The following is a 15,685-nucleotide window of genomic DNA, read 5'->3' on the forward strand; positions in this document are numbered from 1 at the left end:
GAAAGGGTGGCGCTGTGAGGGGGAAAGGGTGGCGCTGTGAGGGGGAAAGGGTGGCGCTGTGTTCCCCACTGTGAGGGTGAAAGGGTGGCGCTGTGAGGGGGAAAGGGTGGCGCTGTGTTCCCCGCTGTGAGGATGAAAGGGTGGCGCTGTGTTCCCCGCTGTGAGGATGAAAGGGTGGCGCTGTGTTCCCCGCTGTGAGGGGGAAAAGGTGGCGCCGTGTTCCCCACTGTGAGGGTGAAAGGGTGGCGCTGTGAGGGGGAAAGGGTGGCGCTGTGTTCCCCGCTGTGAGGGGGAAAGGGTGGCGCTGTGAGGGGGAAAGGGTGGCGCTGTGTTCCCCGCTGTGAGGATGAAAGGGTGGCGCTGTGTTCCCCGCTGAGAGGGGGAAAGGGTGGCGCTGTGTTCCCCGCTGTGAGGGGGAAAGGGTGGCGCTGTGTTCCCCGCTGTGAGGGTGAAAGGGTGGCGCTGTGAGGGGGAAAGGGTGGCGCTGTGTTCCCCGCTGTGAGGGGGAAAGGGTGGCGCTGTGAGGGGGAAAGGGTGGCGCTGTGTTCCCCGCTGTGAGGATGAAAGGGTGGCGCTGTGTTCCCCGCTGTGAGGGGGAAAGGGTGGCGCTGTGTTCCCCGCTGTGAGGGGGAAAGGGTGGCGCTGTGTTCCCCGCTGTGAGGGGGAAAGGGTGGCGCTGTGTTCCCCGCTGTGAGGGGAAAGGGTGGCACTGTGTTCCCCGCTGTGAGGAGAAAGGGTGGCGCTGTGTTCCCCGCTGTGAGGGGAAAGGGTGGCGCTGTGTTCCCCGCTGTGAGGGGGAAAGGGTGGCGCTGTGTTCCCCGCTGAGAGGGGGAAAGGGTGGCGCTCTGTCCCCCGTTGTGAGGGGTTAAGGGTGGCGCTGTGAGGGGGAAAGGGTGGCGCTGTGAGGGGGAAAGGGTGGTGCTGTGTTCCCCGCTGTGAGGGGGAAAGGGTGGCGCTGTGTTCCCCGCTGAGAGGGGGAAAGGGTGGCGCTCTGTCCCCCGTTGTGAGGGGGAAAGGGTGGCGCTGTGAGGGGGAAAGGGTGGCGCTGTGTTCCCCGCTGTCAGGGTGAAAGGGTGGCGCTGTGAGGGTGAAAGGGTGGCGCTGTGTTCCCCGCTGTGAGGGGGAAAGGGTGGCGCTGTGTTCCCCGCTGTGAGGGGGAAAGGGTGGCGCTGTGTTCCCCGCTGTGAGGGGGAAAGGGTGGCGCTGTGTTCCACGCTGTGAGGGGAAAGAGTGGCGCTGTGTCCCCCGCTGTGTGGGTGAAAGGGTGGCGCTGTGTTCCCCGCTGTGAGGGGAAAGGGTGGCGCTGTGTTCCCCGCTGTGAGGGGAAAGGGTGGCGCTGTGTTCCCCACTGTGAGGGGGAAAGGGAGGCGCTGTGTTCCCCGCTGCGAGGGGGAAAGGGAGGCGCTGTGTTCCCCGCTGTGAGGGGGAAAGGGTGGCGCTGTGTTCCCCGCTGAGAGGGGGAAAGGGTGGCGCTGTGTTCCCCACTGTGAGGGGGAAAGGGAGGCGCTGTGTTCCCCGCTGCGAGGGGGAAAGCGTGGCGCTGTGTTCCCCGCTGTGAGGGGGAAAAGGTGGCGCTGTGAGTGGGAAAGGGTGGCGCTGTGTCCCCCGCTGTGAGGGGGAAAGGGTGGCGCTGTGTTCCCCGCTGTGAGGGGGAAAGGGTGGCGCTGTGTTCCCCGCTGCGAGGGGGAAAGCGTGGCACTGTGTTCCCCACTGTGAGGGGGAAAGAGTGGCGCTGTGTTCCCCGCTGTGAGGGGGAAAGGGTGGCGCTGTGTTCCCCACTGTGAGGGGGAAATGGTGGCGCTGTGTTCCCCGCTGTGAGGGGGAAAGGGTGGCGCTGTGTTCCCCGCTGTGAGGGGGAAAGAGTGGCGCTGTGTTCCCCGCTGTGAGGGGGAAAGGGTGGCGCTGTGTTCCCCGCTGTGAGGGGGAAAGGGTGGCGCTGTGTTCCCCGCTGTGAGGGGGAAAGGGAGGCGCTGTGTTCCCCGCTGTGAGGGGGAAAGGGTGGCGCTGTGTTCCCCGCTGTGAGGGGGAAAGAGTGGCGCTGTGTTCCCCGCAGTGAGGGGGAAAGGGTGGCGCTGTGTTCCCCGCTGTGAGGGGGAAAGGGTGGCGCTGTGAGTGGGAAAGGGTGGCGCTGTGTTCCCCACTGTGAGGGGGAAAGGGTGGCGCTGTGCTCCCCGCTGTGAGTGGGAAAGGGTGGCGCTGTGTTCCCCACTGTGAGGGGGAAAGGGTGGCGCTGTGTTCCCCGCTGTGAGGGGGAAAGGGTGGCGCTGTGTTCCCCGCTGTGAGGGGGAAAGGGTGGCGCTGTGTTCCCCGCTGTGAGGGGGAAAGAGTGGCGCTGTGTTCCCCGCTGTGAGGGGGAAAGGGTGGCGCTGTGTTCCCCGCTGTGAGGGGGAAAGGGTGGCGCTGTGAGTGGGAAAGGGTGGCGCTGTGTTCCCCACTGTGAGGGGGAAAGGGTGGCACTGTGTTCCCCGCTGTGAGGGGAAAAGGGTGGCGCTGTGTTCCCCGCTGTGAGGGGGAAAGGGTGGCGCTGTGAGGGTGAAAGGGTGGCGCTGTGAGGGTGAAAGGGTGGCGCTGTGAGGGGGAAAGGGTGGCGCTGTGTTCCCCGCTGTGAGGGGGAAAGGGTGGCGCTGTGTTCCCCGCTGTGAGGGGGAAAGGGTGGCGCTGTGTTCCCCGCTGTGAGGGGGAAAGGGTGGCGCTGTGTTCCCCACTGTGAGGGGGAAAGGGTGGCGCTGTGAGGGGGAAAGGGTGGCGCTGTGTTCCCCGCTGTGAGGGGGAAAGGGTGGCGCTGTGTTCCCCGCTGTGAGGGGGAAAGGGTGGCGCTGTGTTCCCCACTGTGAGGGGGAAAGGGTGGCGCTGTGTTCCCCACTGTGAGGGGGAAAGGGTGGCGCTGTGTTCCCCGCTGTGAGGGGGAAAGGGTGGCGCTGTGTTCCCCACTGTGAGGGGGAAAGGGTGGCGCTCTGTGGGAGAAAGGGTGGCGCTATGTGGGAGAAAGGGTGGCGCTGTGTTCTTTGTGTTGAAGGCAATAGGGAACCCACCAGCTTCACGTGAAATTTGGACGAACGCCTCTACACCGCTCTCTCCGTAGTTGCCCTCAGATGCCAGGGTGGATACATAATTCCAGCCAAGCGCTTTCACAATGTCCACCATGGCCTGTGCCTGGTACGAGTCAGGAGGCACCACACGCGAGAAGAAGTCATATCGGTTATTGTCACTGAGCTCGGGGGCTGTGGAGGCGTAACTTATCTGTGGGATCTGCAGATAGGGTGGAGATACAAGATTGTGAGCAGGGAGTCACGGGGCGGCGAGCACGGGGAGTCACGAGGAGGAGAGCACAGGGAGTCACGGGATGGCGAGCATGGGGGGTCACGAGGAGGAGAGCACAGGGAGTCACGGGATGGCGAGCATGGGGGGTCACGGGGAGATGAACACATGGTGGTGATCACGGGAAGTTAGGAGGCGGCGAGCACGGGGAGTCGGGGGGCGGCGAGCACGGGGAGTCAGGGGGCACGGGGAGTCGGGGGGTGGCGAGCACGGGGAGTCGGGAGGCGGCGAGTGTCACGGGAGACCAGTACTTTTACACTGAAACCACCGGGATCACCGGCACCAGACAGGACAAGGTGTTAAATAAAATGGGGTTTATTCTGGCAGCCGGCAGACAAAATAAAGATTTACAAAACAAGATACAATACCCACTGGGGGCCTCGCTAGGTGCAGGGGCCTGGGGAGCAGTCTCTAGCCTCGCTAGGTGCAGGGGCCTGGGGAGCAGACTCTAGCCTCGCTAGGTGCAGGGGCCTGGGGAGGAGTCTCTAGCCTCGCTAGGTGCAGGGGCCTGGGGAGTAGCCTCTAGCCTCGCTAGGTGCAGGGGCCTGGGGAGTAGTCTCTAGCCTCGCTAGGTGCAGGGGCCTGGGGAGTAGTCTCTAGCCTCGCTAGGTGCAGGGGCCTGGGGAGCAGACTCTAGCCTCGCTGGGTGCAGGGGCCTGGGGAGTAGTCTCTAGCCTCGCTAGGTGCAGGGGCCTGGGGAGCAGACTCTAGCCTCGCTAGGTGCAGGGGCCTGGGGAGGAGACTCTAGCCTCGCTAGGTGCAGGGGCCTGGGGAGCAGTCTCTAGCCTCGCTAGGTGCAGGGGCCTGGGGAGCAGTCTCTAGCCTCGCTAGGTGCAGGGGCCTGGGGAGGAGTCTCTAGCCTCGCTAGGTGCAGGGGCCTGGGGAGCAGACTCTAGCCTCGCTAGGTGCAGGGGCCTGGGGAGCAGTCTCTAGCCTCACTAGGTGCAGGGGCCTGGGGAGTAGACTCTAGCCTTGCTAGGTGCAGGGGCCTAGGGAGTAGTGTCTAGCCTCGCTAGGTGCAGCGGCCTGCTTCAAGAAGGCTTGCCCTGTCCACATCTCATCCAGGATATCAGAGTGCTGATCACACAGCAGAGCCTCTGAGATATCTCTCCAGCTGGTCACTGTAAAGATCCCAACTCCTTTACAGAATGTCTCTCAGATAGTCTGAGGGAGTCTCCACACTCCTTCCCAGAGTGTCTCTCTCAGATGGTCCTCTGAGGGACTCTCCACACTCCTTCCCAGAGTGTCTCTCAGTCTCTGTTAGCCTGTCTTGCTCTCTGAAGGTAGATCTCATTCTCTGATCAGAAGCACCCCTTATATAGCCCCCTGTGGCTATCCTTTACATGGGAGGGGGCTGCTGGACAATCAGAGCATGGATTAGGTTGGTGCCACAACAGCCAGAGGGCATACTAAGAACCCATCCCCATCCCTGATTGTTCACTCTCTCACCAAATGTCTGTAACACCTCCACAATCCCAACCATTGTCTTTGCAGGAACCTCAGCTGATTAAATCACAGAGATCTCTCCATAGAGATGACAGTAACAATGGAATATCTCATTTGCTTTCTTGCAGGGCTGACACCCAAAGCACATTACAGAACAATGTTGATTCATTAAACTGTGGGATTGCATTTACAGGGATAACAAATACAGGCGTTGAAATACATTCATACAGACCTGGAAATACATTTACACATTCCCTGTTCTTCCCCAGATATTAAATACATTGGGCCAAAACAAGCCTTACAAAGGTGGCCAAGTTACATAGCGGCGAGCATGGGAAGGCGAGCAAAGGGAGTTATGGGGCGGCGAGCACAGGAAGTCACGGGACGGCGAGCACAGGGGGTCACAGGGAGGTGAGCACAGGGCGGCGAGCACTGGGAGTTGGGGCGTCGAGCACTGGGAGTCACGGGGCAGCGAGCATGGGGAATCACGGGGAGGCAAGCGTGGGGTGTCATGGGGAGGTGAGCACGGGGAATCACGGGGCGGCGAGTGTGACAGGAGACCAGTACTTTTACACCGAAACCACCGGGATCACTAGCACCAGACAGGACAACATTGTTGAATAAAATGGGGTTTATTCTGGCACGCCGGCAGACAAAACAAAGATGCACAAAACAAGATACAATACCAACTGGGGGCCTGGGGAGTAGACTCTAGCCTCGCTAGGTGCAGGGCCCTGGGGAGTAGACACTAGCCTGGCTAGGTGCAGGGGCCTGCTTCAAGAAGGCTTGCCCTGTCCACATCTCGTCCAGGATATCAGAGGGCTGATCACACAGCAGCCCCTCTGACATGTATCTCCAGCTGGTCACTGTAAAGATCCAAACTCCTTTACAGAATGTCTCTCAGTCTCTCAGATGGTCCTCTGAGGGAGTCTCCATACTCCTCCCCAGAGTGCCTCTCAGTCTCTGTTAGCCTCTCTTGCTCTCTGAAGGTAGATCTCATTCTCTGATCAGATGCACCCCTTATATAGCCCCTTGTGGCTATCCTTTACATGGGAGGGGGCTGCTGGACAATCAGAGCATGGATTAGGTTGGTGCCACAACAGCCAGAGGGCATGCTAAGAACCCATCCCCATCCCTGATTGTTCACTCTCTCACCAAATGTCTGTAACACCTCCACACTCCCAACCATTGTCTTTGCAGGAACCTCAGCTGATTAAATCACAGAGACCTCTCCATAGAGATGACAGTAACAATGGACTATCTCATTTGCTTTCTTGCAGGGCTGATACCCAAAGAACATTACAGAACAATGTTGATTCATTAAACTGTGGGATTGCATTTACAGGGAATAATGAATACAGGCGTTGAAATACATTGTTACTGACCTGGAAATACATTTACACATTCCCTGTACTTCCCCAGATATTAAATAGATTTGGCCAAAATAAGCCTTACAAAAGGTGGTCAAGAGGCATAGATTTAGGAGTAGCTATCTGGGCTTCATTCCAGTTTTGTGATGCCAGCTAGCCCTACAGTAACAGCAAGCCCGGGGAGTCACGGGGCGGCGAGCATGGGAAGGCGAGCAAAGGGTGTCAAGGGGTGGCGAGCATGGGGAGTCACGGGGTGGCGAGCACAGGGACTCACGGGGAGGGGAGCACCGGGAGTCACGGGGCAGCGAGCAAGGGGAAACACGGGGTGGCGAGCACGGGGAGTCATGGGGCTGCGAGCATGGGGAGTCACGGGGCTGCGAGCATGGGGAGTCACGGGGCGGCGAGCATGGGAAGGGGGTGTCATGGGGCATCGAGTACAGGGAGTCACGGGTGGCGAGCATGGGGAGTCACGGGGCGGTGAGCACCGGGAGTCACGGGGCAGCGAGCAAGGGGAAACATGGGGTGGCGAGCACGGGGAGTCATGGGGGTGTGAGCACGGGGAGTCATGGGGCTGCGAGCACGGAGAGTCACGGGGAGTCGCAGGGCAGCGAGCACGAGCAGTCGCAGGGCAGCGAGCATGAGGAGTCACAGGGCAGCGAGCACGAGGAGTCACAGGGCAGCGAGCACGAGGAGTCGCAGGGCAGCGAGCACGAGGAGTCATGGGGCAGCGAGCACGGGGAAGCACGGGAAGTCATGGGGAGTCACAGGGCAGCGAGCATGGGGAGTCGCAGGTCAGCGAGCACGGGGAAGCACGGGAAGTCACGGGGAGTCACAGGGCAGCAAGCACGGGGAAGCACGGGAAGTCATGGGGAGTCATCGGGCAGCGAGCACGAGGAGTCACAGGGCAGCGAGCACGAGGAGTCACGGGAAGTCAAGGGGAGGCGAACATGGGGAGTCAGGGGGCAGCGAGCACGGGGAGTCATGGGGCAGCGAGCACAAGGAGTCACAGGGCAGCGAGCACGAGGAGTCACAGGGCAGCGAGCACGAGGAGTCACAGGGCAGTGAGCATGGGGAGTCACAGGGCAGCGAGCATGGGGAGTCACAGGGCAGCGAGCATGGGGAGTCACAGGGCAGCGAGCACGGGGAGTCATGGGGCAGCGAGCACGAGGAGTCACAGGGCAGCGAGCATGAGGAGTCACAGGGCAGCGAGCACGAGGAGTCACAGGGCAGCGAGCACGAGGAGTCACAGGGCAGCGAGCATGAGGAGTCACAGGGCAGCGAGCACGAGGAATCACAGGGCAGCGAGCACGAGGAGTCACAGGGCAGCGAGCATGAGGAGTCACAGGGCAGCGAGCACGAGGAATCACAGGGCAGCGAGCACGGGGAGTCACGGGAAGTCACGGGGAGGCGAACATGGGGAGTCAGGGGGCAGCGAGCACGAGGAGTCACAGGGCAGCGAGCATGGGGAGTCACAGGGCAGCGAGCACGAGGAGTCACAGGGCAGCGAGCACGGGGAGTCACAGGGCAGCGAGCATGGGGAGTCACAGGGCAGCAAGCATGGGGAGTCACGGGAAGTCACGGGGAGGCGAACATGGGGAGTCACAGGGCAGCGAGCATGGGGAGTCACAGGGCAGCGAGCACGGGGAGTCACAGGGCAGCGAGCACGGGGAGTCACAGGGCAGCGAGCATGGGGAGTCATGGGGCAGCAAGCACGGGGAGTCACGGGGCAGCGAGCACGGGGAGTCATGGGGCAGCGAGCACAAGGAGTCACGGGGCAGCGAGCACGAGGAGTCACAGGGCAGCGAGCACGAGGAGTCACAGGGCAGCGAGCACGAGGAGTCACAGGGCAGTGAGCATGGGGAGTCACGGGAAGTCACGGGGAGGCGAACACGAGGAGTCACAGGGCAGCGAGCACGAGGAGTCACAGGGCAGCGAGCACGAGGAGTCACAGGGCAGTGAGCATGGGGAGTCACGGGAAGTCACGGGGAGGCGAACATGGGGAGTCAGGGGGCAGCGAGCATGGGGAGTCACGGGGAGTTGAGCACCGGGAGTCATGGAGCAGCGAGCACGAGGAGTCGCAGGGCAGCGAGCATGGGGAGTCACAGGGCAGCGAGCATGAGGAGTCGCAGGGCAGCGAGCACGGGGAGTCACAGGGCAGCGAGCATGAGGAGTCACAGGGCAGCGAGCATGGGGAGTCACGGGAAGTCACGGGGAGGCGAACATGGGGAGTCAGGGGGCAGCGAGCATGGGGAGTCAGGGGGAGTTGAGCACCGGGAGTCACGGGGCAGCGAGCAAGGGGAAACACGGGGTGGCGAGCACGGGGAGTCATGGGGAGTCACGGGGAGGCGAACATGGGGAGTCACAGGGCAGCGAGCACGAGGAGTCAAGGGGCAGCGAGCACGGGGAGTCACAGGGCAGCGAGCATGGGGAGTCACGGGAAGTCACGGGGAGGCGAACATGGGGAGTCACAGGGCAGCGAGCACGGGGAGTCACAGGGCAGCGAGCATGGGGAGTCACAGGGCAGCGAGCACGGGGAGTCACAGGGCAGCGAGCACGAGGAGTCACAGGGCATCGAGCACGAGGAGTCACAGGGCAGCGAGCATGGGGAGTCATGGGGCAGCGAGCATGGGGAGTCACAGGGCAGCGAGCACGGGGAAGCACGGGAAGTCACGGGGAGTCACAGGGCAGCGAGCATGGGGAGTCACAGGGCAGCGAGCATGGGGAGTCATGGGGCAGCGAGCACGAGGAGTCACAGGGCAGAGAGCACGGGGAGTCACAGGGCAGCAAGCACGAGGAGTCGCAGGGCAGCGAGCACGGGGAAGCACGGGCAGTCACGGGGTGGCGAACATGGGGAGTCAGGGGGCAGCGAGCACGGGGAGTCACAGGGCAGCGAGCACGGGGAAGCACGGGCAGTCACGGGGTGGCGAACATGGGGAGTCAGGGGGCAGCGAGCATGGGGAGTCAGGGGGCAGCGAGCAAGGGGAGTCACGGGGCAGCGAGCACGAGGAGTCGCAGGGCAGCGAGCACGAGGAGTCGCAGGGCAGCGAGCACGAGGAGTCGCAGGGCAGCGAGCATGGGGAGTCGCAGGGCAGCGAGCATGGGGAGTCACAGGGCAGTGAGCACGGGGAGTCACAGGGCAGTGAGCACGAGGAGTCACAGGGCAGCGAGCATGGGGAGTCACAGGGCAGTGAGCACGGGGAGTCATGGGGCAGCGAGCATGGGGAGTCATAGGGCAGCGAGCACGGGGAAGCACGGGAAGTCACGGGGAGTCACAGGGCAGCGAGCATGGGGAGTCACAAGGCAGCGAGCACGGGGAGTCACAGGGCAGCGAGCACGAGGAGTCACAGGGCAGCGAGCATGAGGAGTCACAGGGCAGTGAGCACGAGGAGTCACAGGGCAGCGAGCACGGGGAGTCACAGGGCAGCGAGCATGGGGAGTCATGGGGCAGCGAGCACGGGGAGTCACAGGGCAGCGAGCACGAGGAGTCACAGGGCAGCGAGCACGAGGAGTCGCAGGGCAGTGAGCACGGGGAGTCATGGGGCAGCGAGCACGGGGAGTCATAGGGCAGCGAGCACGGGGAAGCACGGGAAGACATGGGGAGTCACAGGGCAGCGAGCATGGGGAGTCACAGGGCAGCGAGCACGAGGAGTCACAGGGCAGCGAGCACGAGGAGTCACAGGGCAGCGAGCACGAGGAGTCACAGGGCAGCGAGCACGAGGAGTCACAGGGCAGCGAGCACGAGGAGTCACAGGGCAGCGAGCACGAGGAGTCGCAGGGCAGCGAGCACGGGGAAGCACGGGAAGTCACGGGCAGTCACGGGGTGGCGAACTTGGGAGTCAGGGGGCAGCGAGCACGGGGAGTCACAGGGCAGCGAGCACAGGGAGTCACAGGGCAGCGAGCACGGGGAGTCACAGGGCAGCGAGCATGGGGAGTCACGGGAAGTCACGGGGAGGCGAACATGGGGAGTCACAGGGCAGCGAGCACGGGGAGTCACAGGGCAGCGAGCATGGGGAGTCACAGGGCAGCGAGCACGGGGAGTCACAGGGCAGCGAGCACGAGGAGTCACAGGGCATCGAGCACGAGGAGTCACAGGGCAGCGAGCATGGGGAGTCATGGGGCAGCGAGCATGGGGAGTCACAGGGCAGCGAGCACGGGGAAGCACGGGAAGTCACGGGGAGTCACAGGGCAGCGAGCATGGGGAGTCACAGGGCAGCGAGCATGGGGAGTCATGGGGCAGCGAGCACGAGGAGTCACAGGGCAGAGAGCACGGGGAGTCACAGGGCAGCGAGCACGAGGAGTCGCAGGGCAGCGAGCACGGGGAAGCACGGGCAGTCACGGGGTGGCGAACATGGGGAGTCAGGGGGCAGCGAGCACGGGGAGTCACAGGGCAGCGAGCACGGGGAAGCACGGGCAGTCACGGGGTGGCGAACAAGGGGAGTCAGGGGGCAGCGAGCAAGGGGAGTCACGGGGCAGCGAGCACGAGGAGTCGCAGGGCAGCGAGCACGAGGAGTCGCAGGGCAGCGAGCACGAGGAGTCGCAGGGCAGCGAGCATGGGGAGTCGCAGGGCAGCGAGCATGGGGAGTCACAGGGCAGTGAGCACGGGGAGTCACAGGGCAGTGAGCACGAGGAGTCACAGGGCAGCGAGCACGAGGAGTCACAGGGCAGCAAGCATGGGGAGTCATGGGGCAGCGAGCATGGGGAGTCATAGGGCAGCGAGCACGGGGAAGCACGGGAAGTCACGGGGAGTCACAGGGCAGCGAGCATGGGGAGTCACAAGGCAGCGAGCACGGGGAGTCACAGGGCAGCGAGCACGAGGAGTCACAGGGCAGCGAGCATGAGGAGTCACAGGGCAGCGAGCACGAGGAGTCACAGGGCAGCGAGCATGGGGAGTCACAGGGCAGCGAGCATGGGGAGTCATGGGGCAGCGAGCACGAGGAGTCACAGGGCAGCGAGCATGGGGAAGCACGGGAAGTCACGGGGAGTCACAGGGCAGCGAGCATGGGGAGTCATGGGGCAGCGAGCACGGGGAGTCACAGGGCAGCGAGCACGAGGAGTCACAGGGCAGCGAGCACGAGGAGTCGCAGGGCAGCGAGCACGGGGAGTCATGGGGCAGCGAGCACGGGGAGTCATAGGGCAGCGAGCACGGGGAAGCACGGGAAGACATGGGGAGTCACAGGGCAGCGAGCATGGGGAGTCACAGGGCAGCGAGCACGAGGAGTCACAGGGCAGCGAGCACGAGGAGTCACAGGGCAGCGAGCACGAGGAGTCACAGGGCAGCGAGCACGAGGAGTCACAGGGCAGCGAGCACGAGGAGTCACAGGGCAGCGAGCTTGAGGAGTCGCAGGGCAGCGAGCACGGGGAAGCACGGGAAGTCACGGGCAGTCACGGGGTGGCGAACTTGGGAGTCAGGGGGCAGCGAGCACGGGGAGTCACAGGGCAGCGAGCACAGGGAGTCACAGGGCAGCGAGCACGGGGAGTCACAGGGCAGCGAGCACGGGGAGTCACAGGGCAGCGAGCACGGGGAGTCACAGGGCAGCGAGCACGGGGAGTCACAGGGCAGCGAGCACGGGGAGTCACAGGGCAGCGAGCACGAGGAGTCACAGGGCAGCGAGCATGGGGAGTCACTGGCAGTCACGGGGTGGCGAACATGGGGAGTCAGGGGGCAGCGAGCACGGGGAGTCAGGGGGCAGCGAGCACGGGGAGTCAGGGGGCAGCAAGCACGGGGAGTCACGGGGAGTCGCAGGGCAGCGAGCACGAGGAGTCGCAGGGCAGCGAGCACGAGGAGTCGCAGGGCAGCGAGCACGAGGAGTCGCAGGGCAGCGAGCACGAGGAGTCGCAGGGCAGCGAGCACGAGGAGTCGCAGGGCAGCGAGCACGAGGAGTCGCAGGGCAGCGAGCACGGGGAAGCACGGGAAGTCACGGGGAGTCACGGCAGCGAGCACGGGGAAGCACGGGAAGTCACGAGGAGTCACAGGGCAGCGAGCATGGGGAGTCACAGGGCAGTGAGCACGGGGAGTCATGGGGCAGCGAGCACGGGGAGTCACAGGGCAGCGAGCACGGGGAGTCACAGGGCAGCGAGCATGGGGAGTCACGGGAAGTCACGGGGAGGCGAACATGGGGAGTCACAGGGCAGCGAGCACGGGGAGTCACAGGGCAGCGAGCATGGGGAGTCACAGGGCAGCGAGCACGGGGAGTCACAGGGCAGCGAGCACGAGGAGTCACAGGGCATCGAGCACGAGGAGTCACAGGGCAGCGAGCATGGGGAGTCATGGGGCAGCGAGCACGGGGAGTCACAGGGCAGCGAGCACGGGGAAGCACGGGAAATCACGGGGAGTCACAGGGCAGCGAGCATGGGGAGTCACAGGGCAGCGAGCATGGGGAGTCATGGGGCAGCGAGCACGAGGAGTCACAGGGCAGAGAGCACGGGGAGTCACAGGGCAGCGAGCACGAGGAGTCGCAGGGCAGCGAGCACGGGGAAGCACGGGCAGTCACGGGGTGGCGAACATGGGGAGTCAGGGGGCAGCGAGCACGGGGAGTCACAGGGCAGCGAGCACGGGGAAGCACGGGCAGTCACGGGGTGGCGAACATGGGGAGTCAGGGGGCAGCGAGCATGGGGAGTCAGGGGGCAGCGAGCAAGGGGAGTCAGGGGGCAGCGAGCACGAGGAGTCGCAGGGCAGCGAGCACGAGGAGTCGCAGGGCAGCGAGCACGAGGAGTCGCAGGGCAGCGAGCACGAGGAGTCGCAGGGCAGCGAGCATGGGGAGTCACAGGGCAGCGAGCATGGGGAGTCACAGGGCAGTGAGCACGAGGAGTCACAGGGCAGCGAGCACGGGGAGTCACAGGGCAGCGAGCACGGGGAGTCACAGGGCAGTGAGCACGAGGAGTCACAGGGCAGCGAGCATGGGGAGTCACAGGGCAGTGAGCACGGGGAGTCATGGGGCAGCGAGCACGGGGAAGCACGGGAAGTCACGGGGAGTCACAGGGCAGCGAGCATGGGGAGTCACAAGGCAGCGAGCACAGGGAGTCACAGGGCAGCGAGCATGGGGAGTCACAGGGCAGCGAGCACGAGGAGTCACAGGGCAGCGAGCATGAGGAGTCACAGGGCAGCGAGCACGAGGAGTCACAGGGCAGCGAGCATGGGGAGTCACAGGGCAGCGAGCATGGGGAGTCATGGGGCAGCGAGCACGAGGAGTCACAGGGCAGCGAGCATGGGGAAGCACGGGAAGTCACGGGGAGTCACAGGGCAGCGAGCATGGGGAGTCATGGGGCAGCGAGCACGGGGAGTCACAGGGCAGCGAGCACGAGGAGTCACAGGGCAGCGAGCACGAGGAGTCGCAGGGCAGTGAGCACGGGGAGTCATGGGGCAGCGAGCACGGGGAGTCATAGGGCAGCGAGCACGGGGAAGCACGGGAAGACATGGGGAGTCACAGGGCAGCGAGCACGAGGAGTCACAGGGCAGCGAGCACGAGGAGTCACAGGGCAGCGAGCACGAGGAGTCACAGGGCAGCGAGCACGAGGAGTCGCAGGGCAGCGAGCACGGGGAAGCACGGGAAGTCACGGGCAGTCACGGGGTGGCGAACTTGGGAGTCAGGGGGCAGCGAGCACGGGGAGTCACAGGGCAGCGAGCACAGGGAGTCACAGGGCAGCGAGCATGGGGAGTCACAGGGCAGCGAGCACGGGGAGTCACAGGGCAGCGAGCACGGGGAGTCACAGGGCAGCGAGCACGGGGAGTCACAGGGCAGCGAGCACGAGGAGTCACAGGGCAGCGAGCACGGGGAGTCACAGGGCAGCGAGCATGGGGAGTCACTGGCAGTCACGGGGTGGCGAACATGGGGAGTCAGGGGGCAGCGAGCACGGGGAGTCAGGGGGCAGCGAGCACGGGGAGTCAGGGGGCAGCAAGCACGGGGAGTCACGGGGAGTCGCAGGGCAGCGAGCACGAGGAGTCGCAGGGCAGCGAGCACGAGGAGTCGCAGGGCAGCGAGCACGGGGAAGCACGGGAAGTCACGGGGAGTCACGGCAGCGAGCACGGGGAAGCACGGGAAGTCACGAGGAGTCACAGGGCAGCGAGCATGGGGAGTCACAGGGCAGTGAGCATGGGGAGTCATGGGGCAGCGAGCACGGGGAGTCACAGGGCAGCGAGCACGGGGAGTCACAGGGCAGCGAGCACGGGGAGTCACAGGGCAGCGAGCATGAGGAGTCACAGGGCAGCGAGCACGAGGAGTCACAGGGCAGCGAGCATGGGGAGTCACAGGGCAGCGAGCACGGGGAAGCACGGGAAGACATGGGGAGTCACAGGGCAGCGAGCATGGGGAGTCACAAGGCAGCGAGCACGGGGAGTCACAGGGCAGCGAGCATGAGGAGTCACAGGGCAGCGAGCACGAGGAGTCACAGGGCAGCGAGCATGGGGAGTCATGGGGCAGCGAGCACGAGGAGTCACAGGGCAGCGAGCATGGGGAAGCACGGGAAGTCACGGGGAGTCATGGGGCAGCGAGCACGGGGAGTCACAGGGCAGCGAGCATGGGGAAGCACGGGAAGTCACGGGGAGTCACAGGGCAGCGAGCATGGGGAGTCATGGGGCAGCGAGCACGAGGAGTCACAGGGCAGCGAGCATGGGGAAGCACGGGAAGTCACGGGGAGTCATGGGGCAGCGAGCACGGGGAGTCACAGGGCAGCGAGCATGGGGAGTCATGGGGCAGCGAGCACGGGGAGTCACAGGGCAGCGAGCATGAGGAGTCACAGGGCAGCGAGCACGAGGAGTCACAGGGCAGCGAGCATGGGGAGTCATGGGGCAGCGAGCACGAGGAGTCACAGGGCAGCGAGCATGGGGAAGCACGGGAAGTCACGGGGAGTCATGGGGCAGCGAGCACGGGGAGTCACAGGGCAGCGAGCATGGGGAAGCACGGGAAGTCACGGGGAGTCACAGGGCAGCGAGCATGGGGAGTCATGGGGCAGCGAGCACGAGGAGTCACAGGGCAGCGAGCATGGGGAGTCATGGGGCAGCAAGCATGGGGAGTCACAGGGCAGCGAGCATGGGGAGTCACAGGGCAGCAAGCACGAGGAGTTGCAGGGCAGCGAGCATGGGGAGTCACAGGGCAGTGAGCACGGGGAGTCACAGGGCAGTGAGCACGAGGAGTCACAGGGCAGCGAGCATGGGGAGTCACAGGGCAGTGAGCACGGGGAGTCATGGGGCAGCGAGCACGGGGAGTCATAGGGCAGCGAGCACGGGGAAGCACGGGAAGTCACGGGGAGTCACAGGGCAGCGAGCACGGGGAGTCACAGGGCAGCGAGCACGAGGAGTCACAGGGCAGCGAGCATGAGGAGTCACAGGGCAGCGAGCACGAGGAGTCACAGGGCAGCGAGCATGGGGAGTCACAGGGCAGCGAGCATGGGGAGTCATGGGGCAGCGAGCACGAGGAGTCACAGGGCAGCGAGCATGGGGAAGCACGGGAAGTCACGGGGAGTCACAGGGCAGCGAGCATGGGGAGTCATGGGGCAGCGAGCACGGGGAGTCACAGGGCAGCGAGCACGAGGAGTCACAGGGCAGCGAGCACGAG

The 15,685-nt window shown here is 64.6% G+C and overlaps 1 protein-coding gene across 1 annotated transcript in view; it reads right to left on the bottom strand.

Annotated features, from left to right (window-relative positions):
* LOC142486528 (metabotropic glutamate receptor 6-like) overlaps positions 1 to 15,685 on the bottom strand; it is a 53,089-nt gene that overhangs the window by 18,812 nt on the left and 18,592 nt on the right. The window contains 1 exon segment of the mRNA XM_075585108.1: positions 3,033 to 3,249. Within this exon segment, the coding sequence (XP_075441223.1) occupies positions 3,033 to 3,249 (217 nt within the window).

Source organism: Ascaphus truei, unplaced genomic scaffold (assembly GCF_040206685.1).
Source record: "Ascaphus truei isolate aAscTru1 unplaced genomic scaffold, aAscTru1.hap1 HAP1_SCAFFOLD_934, whole genome shotgun sequence".
Classification (NCBI taxonomy): Eukaryota; Metazoa; Chordata; class Amphibia; order Anura; family Ascaphidae; genus Ascaphus; species Ascaphus truei.